General features: G+C 39.6%; 1 protein-coding gene across 7 annotated transcripts in view; it reads right to left on the bottom strand.

The window, feature by feature from the left end:
* LOC149197902 (protein PAM71, chloroplastic) overlaps nt 1-27,726 on the bottom strand; it is a 297,487-nt gene that overhangs the window by 135,746 nt on the left and 134,015 nt on the right. For 6 of the 7 annotated variants that reach the window (XM_089406026.1, XM_089406031.1, XM_089406030.1 and 3 more), the window contains one exon: nt 21,344-21,397. The exons of the other annotated variant lie outside the window; for it this stretch is intronic. In XM_089406026.1, coding sequence (XP_089262152.1) covers nt 21,344-21,397 — 54 coding nt within the window. The remainder of the gene's footprint in view (nt 1-21,343; nt 21,398-27,726) is intronic. 7 annotated transcript variants of the gene reach the window in all.

Below are 27,726 nucleotides of genomic sequence, written 5' to 3'. Positions count from 1 at the left end.
TAAAACATTTTCTAACCCTCAAGACACTTTACATCATGACTTTTACAATTTTACATCTCAAGAGGGAAAACCCATTTGACATAGACCTTTATAGACCACCCAGTTCTGCGACACGGATATAATCTAGCAGATCAAGCAATTTGTAATAACCTAACCAAATAGTTAGAATTATTTCCAAATTACTTTTACACAGACTCAAAGCACACTAGGATTCTCCTAAGATTCTAATGACAAAATTCATTTCGGCTTTGGGGTTAGGCTGAAGGAAAACTTTGCCGATCATGGATCGGTGAGACAAAAAACCTTCCGGAACGTAGATTATCACTAGAAAATTAGGTCCACCTAGGCAATTTACATACATGACTCAGATCTGCTAAGATTATTTACAATTTACACATGCAAACTGGGTTTACAACATAACATGATCAGGTCGACGATGACTGTCGAATGGCACGGACACGTCAATCAAGTGCTATCCCTTTTGCAAAGAAAAGGGGGTGTACTGCTATGGGTAGTTGACACGTAGTGGTCAACATCTAGCTCTACTTGGGGACACATTGCTGCACTGTAGGAATGTGAGAATCCAGAATCTGCATCCATGCAACACACAACAAAACATAAGTAGCGTCCATCCAAAAATCATCATATAACATTAAGCACAGGAGAGATATAAGCTCTTCTTTTATTCACTATCTAGTAACATGAAAAGTAAATCTATTCCTAAAACAGAAATGAAAATGCTGAAAAAACAAGGAGTAGGGTTAGAAATACAGAGGATGCCCCATGGCATCAGATGTGTTCAATATAGTGAATACTGAGCATTTGACTGCTTTCAGGCAAATCTGTTCGCTGCTTGTCAGATGTGCCATGTCCAATTCTGCATATGGTAAGACTTTTTCCTATCCGAAAATCAAGTTGCTCGCAGCCGTCTGATGCATCAAATCTTCTTCTCATTTTCTTTCTCTTGCGCCTTTTCTTTTTGGCAGGCTGTATCACTGATGACGTCGAACTTTTTGCTTCAAAGCTCTTAGATGAAGTATGTAAGATATGCGTGACATGTCTTTCTTCATTCTGCATCTGCCCTGTCAAGGATGATGGATCAATCTCACAAGTGCCATGAGTTATAACTTGACCTTCTATGACTGGTGGATTAACCGTGTGAGCATCAACCTGATTATTAATTTCCCTTTTATCCAGGTCATTTTCAATGGAACAAAGGACCTCATAACAAGATGGAGCTTGCTGTAACAGATAAGGAGGCTCCTGATCTATTGACGTTCCCTGGTTTCTTTCATCTTCCGACTGCTGTTGAAATTTCTGAAACTGTATTTTAATGGCATCCATCTGACTAGAGTGCTCAACCTTTATAGCATTGATTTCCCTGGCATGGTCTTCTTCCATGGTCAATAACTTATTCTGAAGGCATATCTGATTAGCTTCCATATCTTTTATTACTTTATCATCCTTTTTCTTTATGGTCATCAAGCAATGTTGCATAGAGTTTATCTCTTTCTTATGATTTGCTTGCATGGTCGTCATATTTTCCTCTAAGCCTGATAACTTGCTTTGCATAAAACTAATTTCTGTGTCATGACTAATTTTCATGGCCTCAATTTCCTTAGCATGTTGATTTTGCATGTCAGTTATGTAATCAAAGTGATTAATTCTAATGATCTCCATCTCCTTATTACGTTTTTCCAGGTGGGTGCATAAAGTTCTCACATCATTGGCGTAATTAGTTTGATTGATCTCCATATTTTTTACCAGCCGCGTTAGTTCTTGTATAATTTGCTTCTGATCTTCCTTTTCATTGTCAACACTGTTTTTACAATTTGTCCCTCCTTTTCCACTATCATGGATTTGATCTTCAATGGTACAAGTGGATGGCACATTCTGATATGAAGAATTGTCTTGAAATCTTTCATCGACAACTGGACCTTTTACAAGATTACTTTCATTCTGTTGCACAATTTTAGGGGCACAAGGCGAGCTATCTGGATCACCATATTTATCTTTAAAAGCATCGACAATGTCTTGTAAAGAAGTGAAAGAATCTTCAGAACAATTATTAAACTAGTTCAAAGCATCAACCTTTAAAGAACAGAAAAATAGACGCATTTTGACATCTTCATGATTATATTGAGGAAGTCTACAATATATGATCATTACACAAGTAAACCTATTTAAATGCTTTCTAACAGCGACTGAATCACCAACTGAGAACTAAAGTAATTTAGAAATGGCCTCTTCCGGAAAATCATGGAGATCATCAGTGAAATGACATGGTTTAAACAAATAATCCATGATGAATAACGAGGGACCAAATGGATGATAGAACGAGATCTCTGCTCAAGAAAATCAATAGATGAAAGAAGTGGAGTCGCCACTTGAACAATGAATCTAATTCTAGGATCCAAAAAGCAACAAACAAGTTGATATGAGGGAGGCTTCTTGTCTGGGAAAAATAAAAGAAATAAAATGGAGTCGCCACCCGAACAAGAAACGAACTGAAGAGTAGTTGCTGATATGACGAAAGATAAGGCGATGAAAAGATCCAACTGATGCCAAAAAAAATGTTGAATCTGCCAGCTCAAATGAGAGATGAGAAAGATGAAAGAATGATGAGAAATGAGAAGATGAATGTCGAATAAACCAAGGACAGAAAAAACTCTATCCCCGGCAACGGTGCCAAAAAATGTTGTCACACAGATTGTCATGACAACGCTCAGACCGGGGGTTGTCACCCTGATCCCCAATCTCTCCGTTTAAGCCGTCTCCCGAGGCTAAGGGGGGTAGACCCTATGAGACAAAGGAAGACCAACTGTGGACCAATTGGGTTGGGAGACACAATAAGGCAATACCAGTACTTGATTGATTTTAGAAATTAATGTACCATTGCCTTATGGAGTTAATAATTAAATGATTATTTGTTAAATGTTGCAGAAATATAAACCATATAAAACAATCATTTATCATCAAATAATCCAAGCAATGCAAGATATTCAATAAATTCACAATGCTTTAACGATAATCCAGCAATTAAACTTCAAGAAAAATTAAATACTTTAAATGATCATAAAATTTAAATGCTGACCAGTTACCATTTTCACATAGCTAACTTCAAATAAACATTTAAGTGCATCTAACTATGGAAAATTGGCACATAGATACCACCAAAATGACTTTTTTTTTTAATTTTTTGTTAGGCTTTTTCAAGATTTTTTAATTTTTATATATTTTTATATTTTTTAAATAAAAAATCAAAATAGAACAAAATTAAAATCTAGTCTAAAACCATAAAATAATAATTATATATATATATATATATATATTATATCATTTATTAAATAAAATAAATCTAATTCTAAAATTAAAACCACAGAATCAAAAGTCTAACTCTAACCAAATGAAAATTTATTAAAACTAAAACCTAATTAAACAAATCTTAGAATAAAATAAATCTAAAACCAAAATCTAACTAAAAATTTATTCTAATACTAAAATCTAAACTAAATCTAACTCTAAAAGAACTAACGCTAACTCAGAAAATAAAACAAAACTCTAAAAAACTTTTTTATTTTTTTTTTATTTTTTTAATTAAATTTTTTTATTATGATGTAAAGTTCTTATCTTAAAATCAACATAGAATACTTTCACAAAATAAATCAAACTCTAGAATTAACTTTTTATACCTTTTTAGGCTTTATATATATATATATATATATATATATATATATATATATATATATATATTTTTTATGACATAAAGTTCTAAATCTAAAATTAAAATAAAACTAAAATCTAATTAAAATCTAATCTAAACTTGATGAAAATGAAATTTAAAACAAACACTAAATATATACAAATGAAATGAAATTTAAAACTAAAAGAAAATTTATTAAAATCTAGATTAAATAGAAATATTAACCAAAAAATAAATAAATTAAATTCTAAATTATATAAAGTCAAATCTAAATCTAATTAAAAAAAAAATTAAATGAAACGGAACTTTAAAAAAATTCTAAAGTTGTAAACTATAAGAAAGACAAAATCAATTCTAATTAAAATTTAAATGAAAACTAAAGGCATAACCCTAACCTAAACTAACGCACATATAGAAAACTAAAAGAAATGTGAATTTATTTAATGCTTATATGAACGCAGGTTTGCTGGACAGGAGCATGGAGATGGTTCGACGGAAGGGAGAAGCTTATGAAGGGACGGCTGCTGCATGAGGGATCAAGAGCTGCCGTGGATGCAGGTTTTAGCGTGGAAGAAATGAAACGTGAGCAGCAGCAAGTGAATGGCAACGAAAAATAATCACGTGGTTTGTAAAGATGAGAGAGTTGTCTGCTGCGTGGTTTGTAAAGATGAGAGCACTGTCTACTGGAAGAAGCGTGGGTGGAGGACGCAGGGATATGCAGTTAAATACTGCATTTGAGGTTTTGTTGAGGGCTGAGGAGTAGGAATGTTTGACAGCCAGGAGCGTAAAAAAAAAATTGCAAGTATAGCAGCGTAAAGAGCTTGGATGACTGCAAGCAGAGGTTTGATACAGCTGCAAGGATGGACAGGATTTGCTTGCAGGTTTTGTTACAGCGAAGGGGAGCTGTAGCTATGGCAGCAATGGACGCAAGGATTTGGGGGTGGCTATAGCAGCAAGAAAAAATTTCTAAATCTGTCGGAACGATAAAAGAAATCCTGAAACCCTCATAAGAATATTCGAATTCCAGAAAACAGATTACACATGTACTTCAGATTTTTTTATTTTTTGTTAATGAAACCCCAGGCAATAGTGAAAATGAAAACGTAGGTAGCAGACCCATAGCCCAAAAACTTGATTGAAATTTTAAATCTTTCCTGCTCTAGATTGCCTGATGGAAACCCTAAAAAATTTCTCAAAACCTGTAACTGCAACCTGCAATGGCAAAAAACAGAACACCCAAAAATAATATGTGCAGGAAACAAAACTAAAAACCCTAAATCAACTAAATAATTACAGTATTTACAGATTAACGACTCTAAGCAGCTAGATTTATCGTTACACCATAGAAATATTTTCAGAATTTTAAGTTTAATGTGAGATGCTTCAGAAAACCCTTCATGCATCTGCAACAAAATTCTAATGATAAGCTCGGGATTAAAACTGGCTGGGCTCTTTCAGAAAATGCAATCCGGGAGTTGGCTGGTTCAACCGAGAACTTCCCTTAATGCTCGATAAACTCAAAACTAAGGTTTCCTGCACAGCTTAAAATCAACCATTAACATAGAGGGAGAAAACAATAGTGAAATTAAGATCAAATGGAGATACCTGCCATTATATTTCAGAATCTAAACTATCATTCAAACCCCAGAGATCAGACAAGATACCTGTGCCTAAATCAATCTTCATCAAGCTATTATCAATGGCTGAAAATAAAATTATGCAGAAAAATAAATCATCTTACAGCACTTTCAGAAGAGTAACACCAGCAAGATTTTTAACCCCAAAGTCTTTCTTTATTGCACAAAAAATGACTACAAGAGAGCTTTCTTTAGCACCAGACTCTCAGATCAAATCTAATCTCAAATGACCCCTAGCACCTTATTTAAAGGAAAAATTCCCAACAGCTAGTTCAAGTGATCCATGTCAAAAATGATCTCGACCGTCGATGAGGATCAAGATTTCTTTTAATCTCATCTGTCGAATTTTTAAATGCATTTTAATATTAAAAAATTAAAATTCTGCATTTATTTACTCAAAAAATTGACTTATTATTATTTTTTTATTTTTTAAATTTTATTTTATTTTATTTTTTAAATTTTTTATTTTTTTTTTTATTTTTTAATTTTTATTTTTGGATCCTCGAACTTGGCCTTTGGAAAAATCACCTAGGACCTAGGACTTAGGATTTATGAGGGAATTAAAACATTTTCTAACCCTCAAGACACTTTACATCATGACTTTTACAATTTTACATCTCAAGAGGGAAAACCCATTTAACATAGACCCTCATAGACCACCCAGTGCTACGACACAGATATAATCTAGCAGATCAAGCAATTTGTAATAACCTAAGCAAATAGTTAGAATTATTTCCAAATTTAAGTATTAGGGGTTTACGCAATGCATTATATTAGATATCGTTTTTGGGATTCAACTGCGTTAAGTAAGTCATTAACGTATGACCATTTCCATGAGAGGTAGTCGTAACTGACTAATTTCTCATGATTTTTGAATTGTTCACTTAGCACTCATTGCATCGAGTGATGCTCACAGGGGTGAAGAAGTGGGATTGAAACTAGTGAAATGAATCACATAGCGTCAATCGTCACTTCCGGGGCTTGCACCCGGTAACCAGGACTTCCCGGGGGATCACCCATCCCAGATCTCCTCTGGCTCAAGCGCGCTTAACTGTGGAGTTTTCCCCACAATCAAGCCCACTTAGCTTGCTACCCCATTTGCAAAACCTTAGCAAGTATTGTGCCTCATGAACCATTCAAGTAGAGATCCCTTCACTCTTTTTGAATTTAAGTATTAGGGGTTTACGCAGTGCATTATATTAGATATCGTTTTTGGGATTCAACTGTGTTAAGTAAGTCATTAACGTATGACCATTTCCATGATAGGTAGTCGTAACTGACTAATTTCTCATGATTTTTGAATTGTTCACTTAGCACTCATTGCATCGGGTGACGCTCACAGGGGTGAAGAAGTGGGATTGAAACTAGTGAAATGAATCACATAGCGTCAATCGTCACTTCCGGGGCTTGCACTCGGTAACTAGGACTTCCCGGGAGGTCACCCATCCCAGATCTCCTCTGGCTCAAGCGTGCTTAACTGTGGAGTTTTCCCCACAATCAAACCCACTTAGCTTGCTACCCCATTTGCAAAACCTTAGCAAGTATTGTGCCTCATGAACCATTCAAGTAGAGATCCCTTCACTCTTTTTGAATTTAAGTATTAAGGGTTTACGCAGTGCATTATATTAGATATCGTTTTTGGGATTCAACTGCGTTAAGTAAGTCATTAACGTATGACCATTTCCATGAGAGGTAGTCGTAACTGACTAATTTCTCATGATTTTTGAATTGTTCACTTAGCACTCATTGCATCAGGTGATGCTCACAGGGGTGAAGAAGTGGGATTGAAACTAGTGAAATGAATCACATAGCATCAATCGTCACTTTCGGGGCTTGCACCCGGTAACCAGGACTTCCCGGGAGGTCACCCATCCCAGATCTCCTCTGGCTCAAGCGCGCTTAACTGTGGAGTTTTCCCCACAATCAAGCCCACTTAGCTTGCTACCCCATTTGCAAAACCTTAGCAAGTATTGTGCCTCATGAACCATTCAAGTAGAGATCCCTTCACTCTTTTTGAATTTAAGTATTAGGGGTTTACGCAGTGCATTATATTAGATATCGTTTTTGGGATTCAACTGCGTTAAGTAAGTCATTAACGTATGACCATTTCCATGAGAGGTAGTCGTAACTGACTAATTTCTCATGATTTTTGAATTGTTCACTTAGCACTCATTTAGAACCTTCTAAACTAGTTTTATATTAATATCCATTAATATTTTTATTTTTCTAAGTTTAGACTTAGGAACCCATTAAAAATAATAATTATTTTAATATCTCCTTCACCAGGCAGAATTTCCCCAAACCATTTCTGGGTCTTGGAGATCTCATGTGCTTTAGCCTCTCCACCAATTTTCATGGCTAGAGCACATCTGATGCTACCCCAAATCAACACTCCCTCTTAGCAAGGAATGTACTCTTCTAATACTCCACCACTGAGCATCACCCTAATCATTCGACACTGGTACCTATGTTGATGCTTGGCCTTCCTACCCAACATCCTTTGTAATGTTGCATCCTGTACTACTTCCCATGGCTCTACCACAACCACTGCTACATCTGTACGACAGCTCCCTCTGCATCTGTGCTACTGCTGGTCCTTCCTCCCAACACTACATTTGCACTACATCCCTCTCTCATCATGGCGCATCGTGCTGCGCATAGCACTACCACTGCTACTACTGCACTGCAACTCAATTACTGAGATGATTGTAACTGATCTACCCAACTACTGACATCCTTGTCAGGTTAGAAACCCTCCTGATGTTGAAGCTCCCTCTGCCACTACCCCGTGCTCTCTCTATTATCTCTATGCCACTGCCACATCTTTGTGCCTCTCGCACCGCTGCAAACCCCTATATGCCTTCCTGCACTGCTGCAACGTCCTTTGTGCCTCTCGCACTGCTGCAATCCCCACTGTGCTACTACAAATCCTTGCACTTTAGCACTCTCTGCCGCTTCATCTGCATCCGCTTTTACCAACATCCGTCATCCTGCTACTGTCACTTCGGGGCTCCCATAGCTGGATATGATCCAAGAGTTTGGGTACCTCAAGGATCTTGCCCCTCATCACCTGTAGTCTTCATGACTACAGCTTGATGTCACCCCACTTCTTCTCTAGAGGTACATGAGCACTCATGGCACAATCGTCATCATCCTTTACCTCCTTCTCCACCTTCGCTGGCGCTGCCTTGGAGTTAGACGCCTCTCCCTTATTCTTCTTCCTAGGACATTGTGTTGCATAATGGCCCAACTCCCCACAGTTGAAGCACTTTATCTTAGAGAGGTCATTTTTCTTCCTCTTCCCTTGTTGCCCCACAGATGCCAGAGCTACATCCTCTTCCTCCTCTTTCTTGACCCAGGCTCCTTTGTCGTTGCTTCCCGCCTTGGTCAGCCGTCTGATCTCTTCTTGGCGAAGAGCTACCCACAGTTCTTCCCATCCTGGAAGAATCACTCTGCCCAAAATACTTTGGACAAATGTCTCACACTCCTCGGAGACTGCATTCAGGGCAGTCCTCACCATTAACTCTTGATCCGGTGTGGCCCCTATAGAAATCAATTGGTCCCGAATCTCCTGCAACCTACTGAGGAAGTGATCTATCTACTCCCCTTTTTGCATCTGATATGACTGCAATTGATTCTCCAGTAGCATCTTCCTCTGCACAGAAGTGCCTTGATACAATGTCGTTAAGGTGTCCCACATTTCCTTTGTCGTATTCTTCTCGGCAATATGTTGAACCACATGATCCTTGACCCCTGTTGAAATTTCTAAGTCTAACCCATTAGAAATTTTATCTGTATTCTCTGGTTTATTTCTCCTACTTGTTAATTACGAACAAGTTATTTAACCATATAAATATTGAAATAAACACAATACAGTCTCAACCATCTACAGATCAGCAGCTAAAAGAAATAGACAAACACACAAGTGACACCGTTATTTTTGGACAACACGTCCCAGGAAAAACCCAATGCAGGAAAACAGGTGCAGCAATTCTGAGGGTTACTTTATTATGCAGTGTTTCTGAGTACAACTGGGTACCAAATTGGCTCACCTGACAGAGAAAATAATCTAGCAGTAATACCTCTCTAATCAAAAGAAAATATTCGGAAAGTCTGCCCCACGAAACCCTATCCAACGCAATCTAAAGCTCAGCGTCAGCCCTCCTGGCCTCTGTGTCAGCCCGAAACTCTCTGCGTCAGCCCTCTGAGGCACTGTGCAGCCTCTACGACCCTCTACATCACTCCTGCAGCCTCTACGAGGATGACGCAGGCCCTTATGGCCTTTGCGCAGCCTCTTCTGCCTCTGTGTGTCTCCCTCTGGCTCAGCGTCTGCCTCTCATTGCTTCTGCGCTGGTCTCTCAGCACTATCTCTACCTCGTACTCACTGCCCCTCACTGCAACTGATCACTGATTCGATTTCTCTTTGCAAACCCCGCTCTAGAAAATCGAATGACTGATCACTCTGGTGTCTTCTCCAACTGACCCTCAAGCCTCCTCTTATACTTTTCCTATTGGTCCTTCAACGACCGAGATTACATCTCTAATCAATGGCTACGATTAGATTTGGCTTGATCTATGTCATTTGGAACCTTCTAATGCAGTTTTATATTAATACCCATTAACATTTTATCTTTCCTAATTTTAGACATAGGAACTCCATTAAAAATATTAATTATTTTAATATCTCCTTAACCGGGTAGAATCTGCCCAAACCATTTCTAGGTCTTGGAGATCTCATGTGCTTTAGCTTCTCCACCAATTTTCATGACTAGAGCACATCTGATGCTATTCCAAATCAACACTCCCTCTTAGCGAGGACTTTGCTTTAGTAATACACTACACAGAGCATCACCCTGATTATACGGCATCAGTACCTGTGCTGATGCTAGGCCTCCCCGCCCAACATCCTCTGCACTATTGCATCCTGTACTGCTGCTCATGGTCCTGCCACTGCCACTTCCACTGCTGCATCCATACGGCAACTCCCTTTGCATCTGTGTTGCCGCTGGTCCTTTCTCCCAACACTGCATCTGCACTGCAACCCCCTCTCATCATGTTGCATCGTGCTACTGCTAACTGCTACCGCACTTCAACTCAATTACTAAGTCACTGATCAACCCAACTATTGACGTCCCTATCAGGCTAGAAACACTCTCGATGTTGAAGCTCTCTCTCTTGCTATCTCGTGCTCCCTCTACTACCTCTGCACTACTGCAACAACTTTGTGCCTCTTGCACCGGTGCAAACCTCTTTGTGCCATCCTGCACTGCTGCAACCTCCTTTGTGCGTCTTGCACTACTGCAACCCTCTCTGTGCTGCCTGAAACTACTGCACTGTAGCACTCTCTGTCGCTTCATCTGCATCCGTTTCTACCGACATCTGCCATCCTGCTACTCTCACTTCAGGGCTCCCGTAGCCAGATATAATCCAAGAGTTTGGGTACCTCAAGAATCATGCCCCTCATCGTATGTAATCTTCCTGACTACAGCTCGATGTTCCCCACCTCTTCTCTAGAGGTACATGAGCACTCATGGCACAATCATCACCTTCCTCTACCTCCTCTTCCGCCTTCGTTGGCGCTGCCTTGGAGCCGGATGCCTCTCCTTTATTCTTCTTCCTCGGACACTGGTTCGCATAATGCCCCAGTTCCCCATAGTTGAAGCACTTAATCTTAGAGAGGTCCCTTTTCTTCCACTTCTCCTACTTCCCTACAAATGTCAGCGCTGCATCCTCTTCCTCCTCTTTCTTGACCAAGACTCCTTTGCTGCTACTTCCCATCTTGGACAGCAGTCTGATCTCTTCTTGTCGAAGAGCCGCCCACAATTCTTCCTAATCTGGAAGATTCACCTTGCCTAGAATGCTCTGGATGAATGTCTCCCACTCCTCGGAGACTACATTTAGAGCCGTCCTCACCATCAACTCCTGATCCGACAGACGCCTACGAATGTTAGTTGGTCCCGGATCTCCTTCAATCTAACGAGGAAGTGATCTATCTACTCCCCCTTCTGCATCTGGTATACCGTATGACCGCAAATGATTCCCAAGTAACATCTTCTTTTGCACATAAGTATGTTGGTACAACGTCTTCAAGGTGTCCCACATTTCCTTTGCCATCTCCTTCTCGGCAATATTCTAGACCACATGATCCTTGACCACATCAAGGATTATGCATTTCGCCTTGGCCATCACTTTGTCATACTTTTCATTGTCAGTTGGGTCAACTGGGATAACCACTATTCTCAAGGCGAAGGCCTTGATGCGATGTCTATCTAATGGACAAGATCTTGGCCTTCCAAACGACAAAGTTGGACGCCCCATCCAGCCTGTTCTGATCTCTCAGTCCATTCATGGCCATCCCTCAGCTCTTCCTTCGACTCCTCCAAATCTCTACTTCCCTCTGGAAGTTCTCTCTTCCACTCCCTTTGAGTCTCTACTTCCCGTCTGAAAGTTCTCTGCTAGACTCCCTCCGAGTCTTGATTTCCCTCCTAGAAATCCACCTGCCAACCATCAAGTCGCACCTCTCCAATCTCCTATGCTCCTGCAACACTGATCTGGATTTCTTGGCTAGAAATCTGCCTAGGTAGCGACTCCCTCTACCTTGGTTTTGCCCCGTTAGGTATTGTTCTGTCTTGGCAGCAACAACACCCCACCAACATCACTCCCCACAATCTGCCCACATCTTCCTATGCCCCAGCAACTAAAGGACTGGCCTCTAGGATCTGCGCAATCCCGACACTAGCTTAAATGTTCCACTAGCCCACTGCATCAACCCTCCTAGTCTCTGCGTGGCTCTTCGTGAACCTCTTCTGCCCTCCTCAGCCTCTGCGCTGGCCTCTCTCTGGATCGAACTAATGACGCAGTCCCTCTGCGTCAACCCTTCTTCGTCGCTTTTTGCTAGGAATAGCTTCTGTCATTCGAGACAGTTGTTTCTGCTGCAACTGCTCTAATTCAGCTGGCGCCTTCAGCTCTCTTGTGATCTGCAACCCGCTGACACCATGTTGAAATTTCTAAGTTTAACCCATTACAAATTATATCTGTATTCTCTGGTTTATTTCTCCTACTTGTTAATTACGAACAAGTTATTTAACCATATAAATACTGAAATAAACACAATACAGTCTCAACCATCTACAGATCAATAGCTGAAAGAAATGGACAAACACACAAATGAAGCCATTATTTTTGGACAACACGTCCTCGGAAAAATCTAATGCGGGAAAACCGGTACAGCAATTATGAGGGTTATTTTATTATGTAGTCTTTCTGAGTACAACTGGGTGCCAAACTGGCTCACCCGACAGAGAATAATATGGCAGTAATACCCTCCTGGCCTCTGCGCAGCTTCTTCTGCCTCTGCGTGACTCCCTCTGGCTCAGCGTCTGCCTCTCTCTACTTCTGCAATGCTCTCAGCACTATCTCTGCCTCTCTACCTCGTACTCACTGCCCTTCACTGCAACTAATCACTAATTCGATTTCTTTTAGCAAACCCCAATCTAGAAAATCGAATGACTGATCACTTTGGTGTCTTCTCCAACTGACCCTCAAGCCTCCTCTTATACTTTTCCTGTTGGTCCCTCAACGACCGAGATTACATCTCTAATCAACGGCTAGGAGTAGATTTGGCTTGATCTATATCATTTGGAACCTTCTAACGTAGTTTTATATTAATACCTATTAACATTTTATTTTTCCTAATTTTAGACTTAGGAACTCCATTAAAAATATTAATTATTTTAATATCTCCTTAACCAGGTAGAATCTGCCCAAACCATTTATGGGTCTTGGAGATCTCATGTGCTTTAGCCTGTCCACCAATTTTCATGGCTAGAACACATCTGATGCTACTCCAAATCAGCACTCCCTCTTAGCGAGGATTGTGCTCTAGTAATAATAAATACTCTACACTGAGCATCACCCTGATTATACGGCATCGGTACCTGTGTTGATGCTAGGCCTCCTCGCCCAACATCCTCTGCACTGTTGCATTCTGTACTGCTGCCCATGGTCCTGCCATTGCCACTTCCACTGCTGCATCTGTACAGCAACTCCCTCTGCATCTGTGTTGCCGCTGGTCCTTTCTCCCAACACTGCATCTGCACTGCAACCCCCTCTCATCATGCTACATCGTGCTACTGCTAACTGCTACTGCACTGCAACTCAGTTACTGAGAAGTAAGTAACTGATCCACCCAACTACTAACATCCCTATCAAGCTAGAAACACTCTCGATGTTGAAGCTCTCTCTGCCGCTATCTCGTGCTCCCTCTACTGCCTCTTCGTTGCTGCAACAACTTTTTGCCTCTCACACCGCTGCAAACCTCTTTGTGCTATCCTGCACTACTGTAACCTCCTCTGTGCCTCTCGCACTGCTGCAACCCTCTCTGCGATGCTCGAGACTACTACACTGTAGCACTCTCTGTAGCTTCATCTGCATCCATTTCTACCGACATCCGCCATCTTGCTACTCTCACTTTAGGGCTCCCGTAGCCAAATATAATCCAAGAGTTTGGGTACCTCAAGGATCATGCCCCTCGTTGCTTGTAGTCTTTCTGACTACAGCTCGATGTTTCCCCACCTCTTCTCAAGAGGTACATGAGCACTCATGGCACAATCGTCATCCTCCTCTACCTCCTTTTCCGCCTTCACTGGCGCTGCCTTGGAGTCAAATGCCTCTCCTTTATTCTTCTTCCTCGATCACTGGTTCGCATAATGCCCTAGTTCCCCACAGTTGAAGCACTTAATCTTGGAGAGGTCCTTTTTCTTCCTCTTCTCCTACTTCCCCGCAAATGTCAGAGCTGCATCCTCTTCCTCCTCTTTCTTGACCCGGACTCCTTTGCTGCTACTTCCCGTCTTAGACAGTCGTTTGATCTCTTCTTGACGAAGAGCGACCCACAATTCTTCCCAATCCGGAAGATTCGCCCTGCCCAGAATGCTCTAGACGAATGTCTCCCACTCCTCGGAGACTACATTTAGAACGGTCCTCACCATCAACTCCTGATCCGGCGTGATCCCTATGGAAGTCAATTGGTCCCAAATCTCCTTCAATCTAACGAGGAAGTGATCTATCTACAAACCCTTCTGCATCTGGTATGACCGCAGATGATTCTCAAGTAACATCTTCCTTTGCACGGAAGTACGTTGGTACAATGTCTTCAAGGTGTCCCACATTTCCTTTGCCATCTCCTTCTCAGCAATATGCTGGACCACATGATCCTTGACCCCATCAAGGATTATGCATTTCGCCTTGGCCATCACTTCGTCGTACTTTTCATTGTCAGTTGGGTCAACTGGGATAGCCACTATTCTCAAGGCGAAGGCCTTGATGCGATCTCTATCTAATGGACAGGATCTTGGCCTTCCAAATGACAAAGTTGGATGCCCCGTCCAACCTGTTCTGATCTCTCAGTCCATTCATGGCCATCTCTCAGCTCTTCCTTTCGACTCCTCCGAGTCTCTACTTCCCTCTGGAAGTTCTCTCTTCCACTCCCTCTTAGTCTCTACTTCCTGTCTGGAAGTTCTCTGCTAGACTCCCTCTGAGTCTTGATTTCCCTCCTGGAAATCCACCTGCCAGCCGTCGAGTCGCACCTCTCCGATCTCCTATGCTCATGCAACACTAATCTGGATTTCTTGGCTAGAAATCCACCTAGGTAGTGACTCCCTCTACCTTTGTTTTGCCCCGTTAGGTACTGTTCTGTCTCGGCAGCAACAACACCCCACCAGTGTCACTCCTCGCAATCTGCCCACAGCTTCCTATGCCCCAGCAACTAAAGAACTGAGCCTATAGGCTCTGCGCAATCCTGGCACTAGCTGAAATGCTCCACTAGCCAACTGCATCAACCCTCCTGGTCTCTGCATGGCTCTTCATGAGCCTCTTCTGCCCTCCTCAGCCTCTGCGTTGGCCTCTCTCTGGATCGAACTGATGATGCAGTCCCTCTGCATCAACCCTTCTCCACCGCTTTCTGCTAGGAATAGCTTTTGTCACTCAGTACAGTTGTTTTTGCTGCAACTGCTCTAATTCAGCTGGCACCTTCAGCTCTCTTGTGATCTGCAACCTACTAACACCATGTTGAAATTTCTAAGTCTAACCCATTACAAATTTTATATGTATTCTCTAGTTTATTTCTCCTACTTGTTAATTACGAACAAGTTATTTAACCATATAAATACTGAAATAAACACAATACAGTCTCAACCATCTACAAATCAACAGCTGAAAGAAATAGACAAACACACAAGTGAAACCATTATTTTTGGACAACACATCCCCGGAAAAACCTAATGTAAGAAAACCGATGCAGCAATTTTGAGGGTTATTTTATTATGTAGTCTTTCTAAGTACAACTGGGTGCCAAATTGGCTCACCCGACAGAAAAAATAATCTGGCAGTAATACCTCTCTATTCGGAAGTAGATATTCGTAAAGTTTGCCCCACGAAACCCTCTCAAGTCCAATCTAAAGCTCAGTGTCAGCCCTCCTAGCCTCTGTGTCAGCCTGAAACTCTCTGCGTCAGCGCTCTAAGGCATTGCACAGCCTCTACAGCCCTCTGCGTCACTCCTGCAGCCTCTGCATGGATGACGCATGCCCTTCTGGCCTCTGCGCAGCCTCTTCTGCCTCTACATGGCTCCCTCTAGCTCAGTGTCTGCCTCTCTCTGCTTCTGCGTTGGTTTCTCAGCACTATCTTTGCCTCGTACTCACTGCCCCTCACTGCAACTGATAACTGATTCGATTTCTGTTAGCAAACCCTGCTCTAGAAAATCGAATGACTGATCACTCTTGTGTCTTCTCCAACTGACCCTCAAGCCTCCTCTTATACTTTTCCTGTTGGTCCTTCAACGACCGAGATTACATCTTTAATCAAAGGCTAGGATTAGATTTCGCTTGATCTGTGTCATTTGGAACCTTCTAACCTAGTTTTATATTAATACCCATTAACATTTTATTTTTCCTAATTTTAGACTTAGGAACGCCATTAAAAATATTAATTATTTTAATATCTGCTTAACTGGGTAGAATCTGCCCAAGCCATTTCTGGGTCTTGGAGATCTCATGTGCTTTAGCCTCTCCACCAATTTTCATGGCTAGAGCATATCCAATGCTACCCCAATTCAATAACCCCATCAAGGATTATGCATTTCGCCTTTGCCATCCCATCCTCATACCTTTCATTATCAATTTCGGTCGACTGGGATAGCCATAGTTCTCAAGGTGAAGGCCTTGATGCGATGTCTATCTAGAACAGACAAGATTCTGGCCTTCAAGATGACAAAGTTAGACGCCGCGTCCAGCCTAACCTAATCCCACAGTCCGTTCATGGCCATCTTTGCTCTTCTTTTCGACTCCTCTGAGTCTCTATTTCCTTCCTGGAAGTTCTCTGCTAGACTCCCTCTGAGTCTCTACTTCCCTCCTGGAAGTCCTCTCCTAGACTCCCTCTGAGTCTCGATTTCCCTCCTGTAAATCCTTCTGCCAAAAGTCGAATCGCACCTCTCTGATCTCCTTTGCTGCTACAACACTGATCTGGATTTCTTGGCTAGAAATTCGCCTAGGTAGCAACTCCCTTATACCTTGGTTATGTCTCGTTAGGTACTATTCTGCCTCAACAACAACAGCACCCCACCAGCTTCACACTCCATAATCTGCCCACAGCTTCCCATACCCCAGCAACTGAAGAACTGAGCCTCTAGGCTCTGCGCAATCCCGGCAGTGGTTGAATCGCTCCACTAGCCAACTGCGTCACTCCTGCTTGGCTGAGCAGGATGACATGGCTCTTTGTGAGCCTCTTCTACCTTTCTCTGCTTCTGCACTGGCCCCTTCCCTGGCTCGAACTGATGACGCAGGCCCTCTGCGTCAACCCTTCTCTGTTGATTTCTACCTAGGAACAGCTTCTGTCACTCGGGATACCATTCTCTAATTCAGATGGTGCCTTCAGCTCTCCTGTGATCTGCAACCCTCTGATACCATGTTGAAATTTCTAAGTATTACCCATTAGAAATTTTCCTGAACTATCTGGTTTATTTCGCCTACTTGTTTAATTACTAACAAGTTATTTAACCATATAAATACTGAAATAAACACAATGCAGTCTCAACCATCTATAGATCAACAACTGAAAGAAATAGACAAGCACACAAGGGACACTGTTATTTTTGGACAATCGTCCCCAAAAAAACCCAACTTGGGAAAACCAGTGCAACAGTTCTGAGGGTTTTATAATTAAACAACTTTTCTGAGTACAACTGGGTGCCAAACTGGCTCACCCTACAGAGAAAATAATCTGGCATTAATACCTCTCTTCGGAAGCAGATATTCTAAAAGTCTGCTCCACGAAACCCTCTCCAGTGCCTCTCTGAGGCACTGCTTCAGCCCTCCTAGCCTCTGCGTCAGCCTGAAACCCTCTAAGTCAATCCTCTGAGGCTCTATGTAGCCTCTCTGTCCCTCTGCGTCTGCAGCCTCTGCATCACTCACATAGGCCCTCTGCGTGGCTTCCCTTGGCTCTGCGTCTGCCTCTCTACCTTTGCGCTAGTCTTCCGGCACTATCTTTGCCTCTCTGCTATGCACTCACTGCCCCTCGCTGCAACTAATGACTAGTTCGCTTTCTCTTAGCAAACCCGGCTCTAGAACATCAAACTGACTGATCATTCCGGTGTATCTCCAACTGACCCTCAAGCCTCCTCTTATACTTTTTTGTTGAGTCTTCAACGGCCGAGATTACATCTCTAATCAATGGCTAAGATTAGATTTTGCTTGATCCATGTCATATAAAACCTTCTAACCTAGTTTTATATTATACCCATTAATATTTTTATTTTCCTAAGTTTAGACTTAGGAACCCATTAAAAATATTAATAATTTTAATATTTCCTTCACTGGACAGAATTTCCCCAAACCATTTCTAGGTCTTGGAAAGCTCATGTGCTTTAGCCTCTCAGCCAATTTTCATGGCTAGAGCACATCTGATGCTATCCCAAATCAACATATCTAGGAGAAAAAATCTGCCAATTACCTATGTTTACAAACATAGATAATTTTTTGAGGTTAAAAAACTACCTAGAGTGAAACCCACTGAGAAGAATCATAGGCTTACATAGGTGTTGTTACATGGTTTAATATTCATACTAGAATCATTTTTACAACAGAATTTGGGATTACAATGATGATATTGGCACAAAAAATTTATTCCACCATTGTATACTCTGCTTCCTGGATTGTTTACATGTACATGGTCAACGGGTTCTAAGCCCACAAACCACTTTTGTGGAGGCCATTCCTCCAAAAACCCCAAACTCTAGGGCTTGGAGTACCTCCCAAGCTACAAATCTCAACAATGTTCAGAGGGGTAAAGTCAGACTCCAGTACATGCCTACAGAGGAGCAAACAACAAATATCTTGACTAAGGCATTGGCAAGAAGCATGTTCGTCTACTTCAAAGACAAGTTGGGTGTTGTACAGAACACCTTCCTCTCTAAGAGGGATTGTTAATTGGAGTTGGAGAAGAAAGGGCTCTGCTAAATTTAGAAGTGCACTAAATTTAGAAAACAAACATGCATGTGAAGGTAAGTCACAGTCCTACTCTCTCTTAGTGTTGACTTAGGAAAATTCTCTAATTTTCTTATAGTCAAAAATAGTAAATCGAATTCAGCATGCATGGAGATTTTATCTCAGTTCGACTTCAATTCAGTGAGGCAGTTTCACTTGAGTTCAAGAGGCTAGTTCGCTTGAGTTCAAGATGTCAATTAGACTTGAGCTTAATGAAGCAGTTCGACCTGGGCTCAAGGAGTCAGTTCGCTTGAGTTGAAGAGCAGTTCGATTCTATATCAAGAAGGGCACAAACTTGGTGAAACATATGATTATGCACTAGCGATAATTTGTGTGTTTTGAGCTCTAAAAAAAAAGGTTTCAGATCAACATGTGAGGTCAGGTAGAACCAGAGCACATCACTTGAGGAGGCCGAGATAGCTTACACAAGGAGGCAATTCAACCTATACAATTGGTACAGCTGCGCAAGAGAGGCCGAATTGGTCTAGACTCTAGGTTGTGCAGGATATTGTGTTGAGGAACAGAGAGTTGGAAAGGAATTTTATAATGCTTTGTAATTAATCACTGAAATTTTTCTGATCAAATCAATAAAATCACAAAAAATAGCAGGTTTTCCCCAATTGGGGGTTCCTGGGTAGTTCTAGTGTTTTGTTAATTGTGTGCTTGTGTCTCCATGATTTTATTTTCCGCTGCAATTTCATTAGAATACTCAGTATATTTGATCAATGAATTTCGCACTTCAGTTTCTAGTCTTGCATCTCAGAATATTGTTCAAATTAGCTGTTGGGTATTGGAAAACTAACAGTCTCGAGCATGTTTAAGAGCATTTGAATGGAGGGAATCAAAGACAAGCCAGGTACCATCAATGAGGAGGATAAGCCAGGCTTGAGCTCTCCCAAAGTTTAGCAGAAAATTCCAGGCTGGACCTTGTCTTCTTACTTATGCTTTGTATGGTTGTCTGCCATGTTAACAAACTGTTATGTGAAGTTTTTGTTTTATAATGCGTATAGTTGATTTCCAGAGAATAGGACGTATCATGTCAAACTATGGATCTACTGTAACTCCAGACTGTTATGTAGGGTTTTAGTTATATAATGTATGAGCTAAACTCTGGAGATGGAATTTACCATGTCCAACTGTGCTATGAACTTATTTTGAACTCCCTGCTCGCTCTACCTCTATGAAAAACTATGATCCATCATATGTAAAGGAAATTCTTTCAGAGAGTCCCTCTCTCTCTCTCACACACACACACAGAGATATATATATATATATATATATATATAGGAGAGATTAAGAAACCAATCCCATTAATAGCAAAATTCCTGCCTACTCAAATATGTATTCTACGCCACCAACTATATCCAGCCTTAAAGACACCATGGTAACATAGGAAGTATCCTCAAATTCCAGATATAACAATGAGTTGAATTAGAGAAAAAGAAGAAAAGTAACATAATTTTCTTTATCATTATCATGAATACGGGTTTCAGGAAGGTGCCTCTGGTGTCAGAACAACAATGTGTACAAAAGAAGTCAACATTTATGAAAATCATCTACCAACCATAAATATAAAAGCTATTGTTCACATAATTTGTTTATTTTATCAGAGAAGTTGTCATTTATACAGAGACACAGAATGGCTATTCTGCCAAATGTTCAAGCTGAAGCCGCTACAAAAGGCCCTTTTACTTATAGTCCATTAATTAAAACAATGGCATCAAGCTATTAAGTAAAATGTTGAAACATAAACCAAGGTTTCTCTCTTACCAATGAGTTGAATTAGAGAAAAAGAGGAAAAGTAACATTATTTTCTCTATCATTATCATGAATACGGGTTTCAGGAAGGTGCCTCTGGTGTCAGAACAAAAATGTGTACAAAAAAATTCAACATTTATGAAAATCATCTACCAACCATAAATAAAAAGCTACTGTTCACATAATTTGTTTATTTTATCAGAGAAGTTGTCATTTATACAGAGACACAGAATGGCTATTCTGCCAAATGTTCAAGCTGAAGCCGCTACAAAAGGCCCTTTTACTTATAGTCCATTAATTAAAACAATGGCATCAAGCTATTAAGTAAAATGTTGAAACATAAACCAAGGTTTCTCTCTTACCAATGAATTGAATTAGAGAAAAAGAGGAAAAGTAACATAATTTTCTCTATCATTATCATGAATACGGGTTTCAGGAAGGTGCCTCTGGTGTCAGAACAAAAATGTGTACAAAAAAATTCAACATTTATGAAAATCATCTACCAACCATAAATAAAAAAGCTACTGTTCACATAATCTGTTTATTTTATCAGAGAAGTTGTCATTTACACAGAGACACAGAATGGCTATTCTGCCAAATGTTCAAGCTGAAGCTGCTACAAAAGGCCCTTTTACTTGTAGTCCATTAATTAAAACAATGGCATCGAGCTATTAAGTAAAATGTTGAAACATAAACCAAGGTTTCTCTCTTACCGCAATAAAAAATGTTTTGTCCCCTATCTCAGAGAAAAAGATAAGCAAGAAAGCCTGCATGCAAGTTCAAGATAATAATATAAAGTCAAACCATAGCAAGAATTATGTTGTATCAGTAATATGCACTTTGCAAAAGAATATTCAAGAATAGAAGCATATAATATCTATACAGCACTAATAATATTAGAAAACACCCAATTATGTATGTAAGACATGCATTATAAATGTTATCATCTTTCATGGCCCTTTTGAAATATACATAAGTAGCTGTGAGGATATACAAGAAATCTGAATTCATCCACTAGCCTGGCATTAACTTGAGAGGGAAAAAATATTCATGTTCAAAGCTGTACTTTACACACTGAACCACTTCCTCAACTGAAGATAAGGTTATGCTATTTTACCAAATAAGAAAAGAATATTCTGAGATACTATAAGAGAGGATAATTTTAGTGATGTCCAACAAATGACCACACAATTAGGACAGTGGACTAAGAAGTACATCCAGTGCAAAACATAGTGGGAGTGTGTTAAAATTGGCAACTAGGGAAAATTCCACTTTGGACATCCCATTTGATGGAGATGATTATTGCATTGAATTCCTCTTTTCAAGAGGACCAAAATCGACCTAAAGATCATCAAATTTCGATAATGGGAAATGTGTTTTTGAATTTATGCCCTCTCATATGCAAATCGTCTAGGTCAGCCTCACCTCCATGTAGGCTAATAAAGCCCAATCGACATGTCTCTTGACCCTCACCAATTTGTATAAATAGAGGTGATCTCCAACCTCATTTGACACATAATAAGAGCAAAACATATCAAGGTGATTTCCTCGTTTTGGGCCACAGATCAAGAGCATCTTTAGCAAGGAAAAGGAGCTGGTTGGGACTGTTTGAGGGCTAAATTCTTCTGTAGTGCAGGCCAAGTTCCCTCAGCAGGAGGCTGAGCCTGAATGGAGGAGATCTGGACAGGTTGGTGCATATTGAGGACTGTTTTAGGGCTGTGTTTGGTTTCAAGATTAGGCCGCAAACCCTCCTGTAGCTACAGTAGGTTCAGACCCTTGTTTGGAGAAGGCCGAGAGGCCAAGAAGGCAGTTCTGCCTAGGCTGCAGTCACATGAAGGATCAGCGAAGGTGTTGGAGTATGTCTTGAGGGTGAACGCAGGGGTTGCAGCAGTAGGTTAGGGCTGGTGTGTGCCCTAACCAGGTCAGAGATATGCACATTTTCCAAGGACAAGGAGAGCATCTGGTTTGAATACTCTTGGATGATTTTGGGCTCTTTATATTCAGCAAAGGAGGCCACATTATTTGATTCAGGACCGAGCTCCTTTAGGAGATTACCTTGTAGCTGCTTTGATTACTGTTGACCACTGGCAAGGTCAGAATTTGTCTGCTACTGTTTGAAGGCAGAATTGCATACTTACTGGGCAGTTTCTTTGGTATTTGGACAGTGGTATGAGTCATCATTTTTGGCAAGTCATTTTGACTTTGATTGTGCTCTCTCTCTCTCTCTTTCTCTGCTGAACACTTGATTTTAATAATAAGAAGAATTGATCAAGGGTTTTCCCCTTGGGGTTTTTCCCTGGCTTGAGCCAATTCCTGTGTTCTCTTGTCTTGACTTGTCCTATGCATATGTTATTTATGTTCTTTCTACAGTTACTATCAATGTGATATGGTTTATGTGATTGCTAATGGAAAGAAATGAAAATCGGGCTAATGTGGAACATTGAAGTAATTGACCTAAGAAAAGAACATGTTAACCTAAAATTAACATGGTATCAGAGCTCGGGTGAGGACAAACCCAAGCAAGAGAGAAAGAAATCACTAAGTGTTGACAAGTCTCCCTGGCTTCCTTCCTCTTCAAAGATCAGACGGCATGAAGTATTGAATCATGAAGGCTCTCTTATTGCAAAAAATCTAAGCGGCCAGCCCTAGCAAGGAAAGAGGATCACTAAAGATTAGATCCATCACATCAAAGGTCAAAGGCATACCTAGGACCAAGCTCCGTATGGAATAAAGTCAAAATCTGGGTCAATTCTCAAACCATAGTCACTGTGACTAGGATCTTATCTAAGGAGAGCGTGCCTATTGAGGGGCATATAAACCCTGATCTGGAGAATCGAGGGATCGATCTAATAGTCCACACAAAGCCAAGTTTCTTGACTAAGAAATTGCAGCCCTGGGCATAGCATAAGAGGTCTGAAATCTCAATTTAAATTCTCTGAGTCTCCTCAGAGATCCAAATTTCAGAAGCACTGTAAATAGTATATACACTAACTGAATTTCTGTTTGGGAAAATTTTGAAGTTGGAAGCAACCAAGTCTGGGTTCTCAGAAGGCCATATAAGCTGAAAGCTCCAGTACCAAATTATAGGCCAGAATATATTTCAGAGGGTTTTCAAGAAACCAAGTCTCCTCCATCAATACTGGGCATAAGGATTATATGAAAGAGTACCCATTTTCATCCTAAAGAAGACCAACAAAAGGACCTAATACTAGCCATTAGATCTGTCCTGAAGAGAACTGAAAATTTGCAGCACTGTAAATCTGTGAAGAAGCCGAGAATTTGTGATTCAGCCTTATATATATACTCAGTCCGAGTATGCTCAGTCAGCCTTGAAGCCGACTTGTTTTGAAAGCAAACTGATCGGTGTGACAAAGAGCCGACTCATGACTCCTGTCCTTAAGCTGTTAGGAGATCTCAGTGTTCCAGCTAGAAAGGTCTCAAGTTTCAAATGACAGCATTCAAGGTGTTCTTCTCTTGACTCACATAGTTCTATCCAAAAGATCAATGAGCACAAATCTGGTCTTAGTGCAAAGATAATTCAGGCAGTGAGAACTGTCTCCTGAAATGGGAAGTTTTGAGATCCATAAAATGTCTAGTAGAAGATCAGATATTTTTTTGAAATCATATGGGCAGCCAATTGAAGCAAACAAAGTTCCTTCTAAAAATTAATTACTCCAGAAAACTTGGAATATGAAATTATCCATTGAGGATATAAATATTATATTAAATATGTGAATAAGAATGAATGATTTACAAGTGAGAACGAGAGGCTTGCTTATATACCAAGCAAGTGTCTCTTCATGAAGAATCATGTCTCAATTAGACATGCCTCTTCAACCTAATTACTACTTAACTAATAATTATTTATGCTTATTATCATTTATATTATTTTACATTATTTATATATATTTTATTCATTACATTGCCTCCTTCCTCAAAGAGCTTTGTCCTCAAAGCTTGTCGATGAAAAAAGGCTTGATCTCTTTTTCGACTTCGAACGTCTTTCTCTCTTGGAATAGTCATCCTCGTTGATACAAGTTGATATGATCTTCTTAGTGACAAACAAAATTGTCGCACTGAGAAGGGATCAGACCATCCGAGATTAATCTTTTGTATAGTATTTTGATCACTGGAATTTTGTAACGACTTGTTAGCATAAGACTGGATTGATTTTACGTCATTATTCTCTGAAACATCAATTTGTTGTTTCTGGTCTGAATAGTCCCGATACATAGCATGGTTGATTCGTTTGTTCTCATGATTCGAATGCCGATATGGAACTTTTTTGGTTTGATTTCTCCTTACTGGGCATGTGCCAATTTTTATATTTTCTTCTGGCAAAGATGTTGTTGAGATGGTTATGGAACATTCACTTGGGATGTTCATTGTCTGAACTGCAACATCTAAGTGTGTCGTTTCTTTAACTGACTTGTCTTCTTGAGTCGTCATATTCACTCGATTAGTATTTGTTGTTTTGTCATCAACTTGAATTCCTACGTTTGATGCTTCTTTCTCAATAAGTTGTTGTACCTTGTTTTCTAATGACTTCTTATCCTTCTTAAGTTTCTTAATTTGCAACAGTAATTTTTCGCTATGGTTTTTAAATCGAGAAACTTCTTCATTTTTGTCAACATTGATTTTGTCAATTTCTTTTTGCATATTTTGTAATACCTTTTTCCCTTCTTGAGACATTACTTTTGAAATATCTGAGATATCTTCTGGTGTTACTGAATTTGGTTTTAGTGTAAAATCTTGGAGCGTTATTTTCTTCTTCTTGTAAGAAAATGTTAAAAACTTCTTCTTTGTATTTAGAATAAAGGAACCTAGAGTTCCCATCCAAGGTAACCCCAAAACAATGTCACTATCGTAAAAACGTAAGGTTTTCACGGTGAATTTTAAGGTAAAAGTATAATCTCCAATATTTAGGTGTAAATTGCTTATATCGTATTGTTTGCCAAAAATATTTGTTTCAACTATATTTGATTTAGGAATCACCAATTGGTTAGCACATTTAGGACTAACATAATTACTTCTTTCAGCAGGACAGATAGAGATTATGATGTCTCTTCCTGCGAGCGATCCTTCGATTTGAAATAGTGTGCAAACACATGTACTATGGGTTTCAGGAAACCTTTCATTACTAGTCTCCATTTTTGCCTTGATGTTTTTACGTAAACAATATGTCAACTGGAGCTATTTTTATTATAAAATATCACTTATTTCTTCTATATATATTTTTCAAATATTCTCCTTTAATGTGGATTGCTAAAACTTGAATAACCTTTTATTAAAAAAATACTCCTTTATATTGTTGCCCTCTATATATGTATGTATTTCTTTATATTAAGACCCCTTTTCAAAATAACTTTATTATCTTATAATAATAATAGTTTCACTTCTTTTTTAAATAATAAATTGATCATTTTTTTATATATACTTAATTACTCCCTTGATAACTTTTAATGTCACCCCACTTAATATAAAAGTCACACTTAATATAAACTTTTATGATGTCACCACACTTAATAAATATAAAGGTCACGTCTTTTCATATGACACGGTCACGATGTTCACAATACTTTTTAAGTAAAAAGTAATATTTATCTTTCACATAAGAGCTTTTGTATCCTTGTTTTTTCTTTAACTTTTAAAATACCATGGGCTATTACCATGGGTTGTTTTTAAAACCTCCTGTAAAAAGTTTTAAATATACATGGTATGACATTTTGTATCCATTTTGTTTTTTCTTTTACTTTTTTTTTCTTCCTTTTTTTAATTTATTTACTTATATATATATATATATATATATATGGCCAAAGGTCTAGAAAAATGGAGAAAAGGAGAAACTCCCAAATATTTAGCGAACGCTTGAACTGCAACAGCAATAAATTTGACAAAGAGTCAATAGCCAAAGACTTGGATCGGAGAACGAGCTCTGTGCACCGGTTAAGCAACCTAGAGGACCGAACTGCTCTGATACCAAATGAAGCGAACAAAGTTCCTTCTACAGATTAATTACTCCAGAAGACTTGGAATATGAAGTTATCCATTGACAATATAAATATTATATTAAATAAAATGAATAAGAATGAATGATTTACAAATGAGAACAAGAGGCTTGCTTATATACCAAGCAAGTGTCTCTTCATGAAGAGTCATGTCTCAATTAGACATGCCTCTTCAACCTAATTACTACTTAACTAATAATTATTTATGCTTATTATCATTTATATTATTTTAAATTATTTATATATATTTTATTTGTTACACCAATCTTGGCAAAAGAACTCTTGAGAAGGAACGATCCCACTGGAACTTGTAGACCTGATGCTACCATAAAATATAGCAACACCTTTTTGAAGAATCTGAAGGTCATTTCAAAAGAAGCTTTGCCCAGTAAAGATTCTTGGTTATGTCACTGCTATATGTGGCACCAGTTCTGCTATGTATGGTACTACCCTATGTATGGAATTTCATCATGTATGCCATCTCTTATGCAGCCCAGTATCATTCATGGTCCAGCATTATGTAGTAGTGGTGATACGTTGTAGTCCCTATAAATTGATGACAGTGTTACAATCTTGTTCACAAACGTAAGTTATTAAGAAATGATTTAGGCTTTGTACCTTATGTGGTTCTAGGGATTATTGCTATTGATTGCTAACCATAGTTGATCCATAAGAAACCCTAGTGATGAGAAAATCCTAATCTCATGATTCTTGTTCCCTACATCATGATTTATAGGGCTTATGAAGTATTTAAGGCTTATATGACAATCCCTCATGATGAGTGATGATGATTTGTTTTTATGCCTTTATTATCACATATTGTGTTTGGTAGGACTTGTCTATGGCTATTGCTGGTACCTCATAAAGAAAGCATTGGAAGAAGGATGTGCGTGGCAGATCCTCTGTCATGGTAAAGCACGATGAGCAGTGGGAACTGTGAGGACCCTGATTTTGGCATCTTGATTGGGTAATTGGGCACTTTGATGCTTTAAGCCCCAATCTTATGAAGAACGGTCTTATGAACACGGATGCTTAATGCTAAGGACCCCTCCTCATCATGGATTGGGTGATGTAATGTGTTGGGTGCA

Source organism: Pinus tabuliformis, chromosome 2_2, assembly GCF_031772625.1.
Source record: "Pinus tabuliformis cultivar Carrire ecotype Pingquan chromosome 2_2, CPIR1, whole genome shotgun sequence".
Taxonomy (NCBI): domain Eukaryota; kingdom Viridiplantae; phylum Streptophyta; class Pinopsida; order Pinales; family Pinaceae; genus Pinus; species Pinus tabuliformis.
This window is presented reverse-complemented; position numbering and strand designations above follow the sequence as displayed.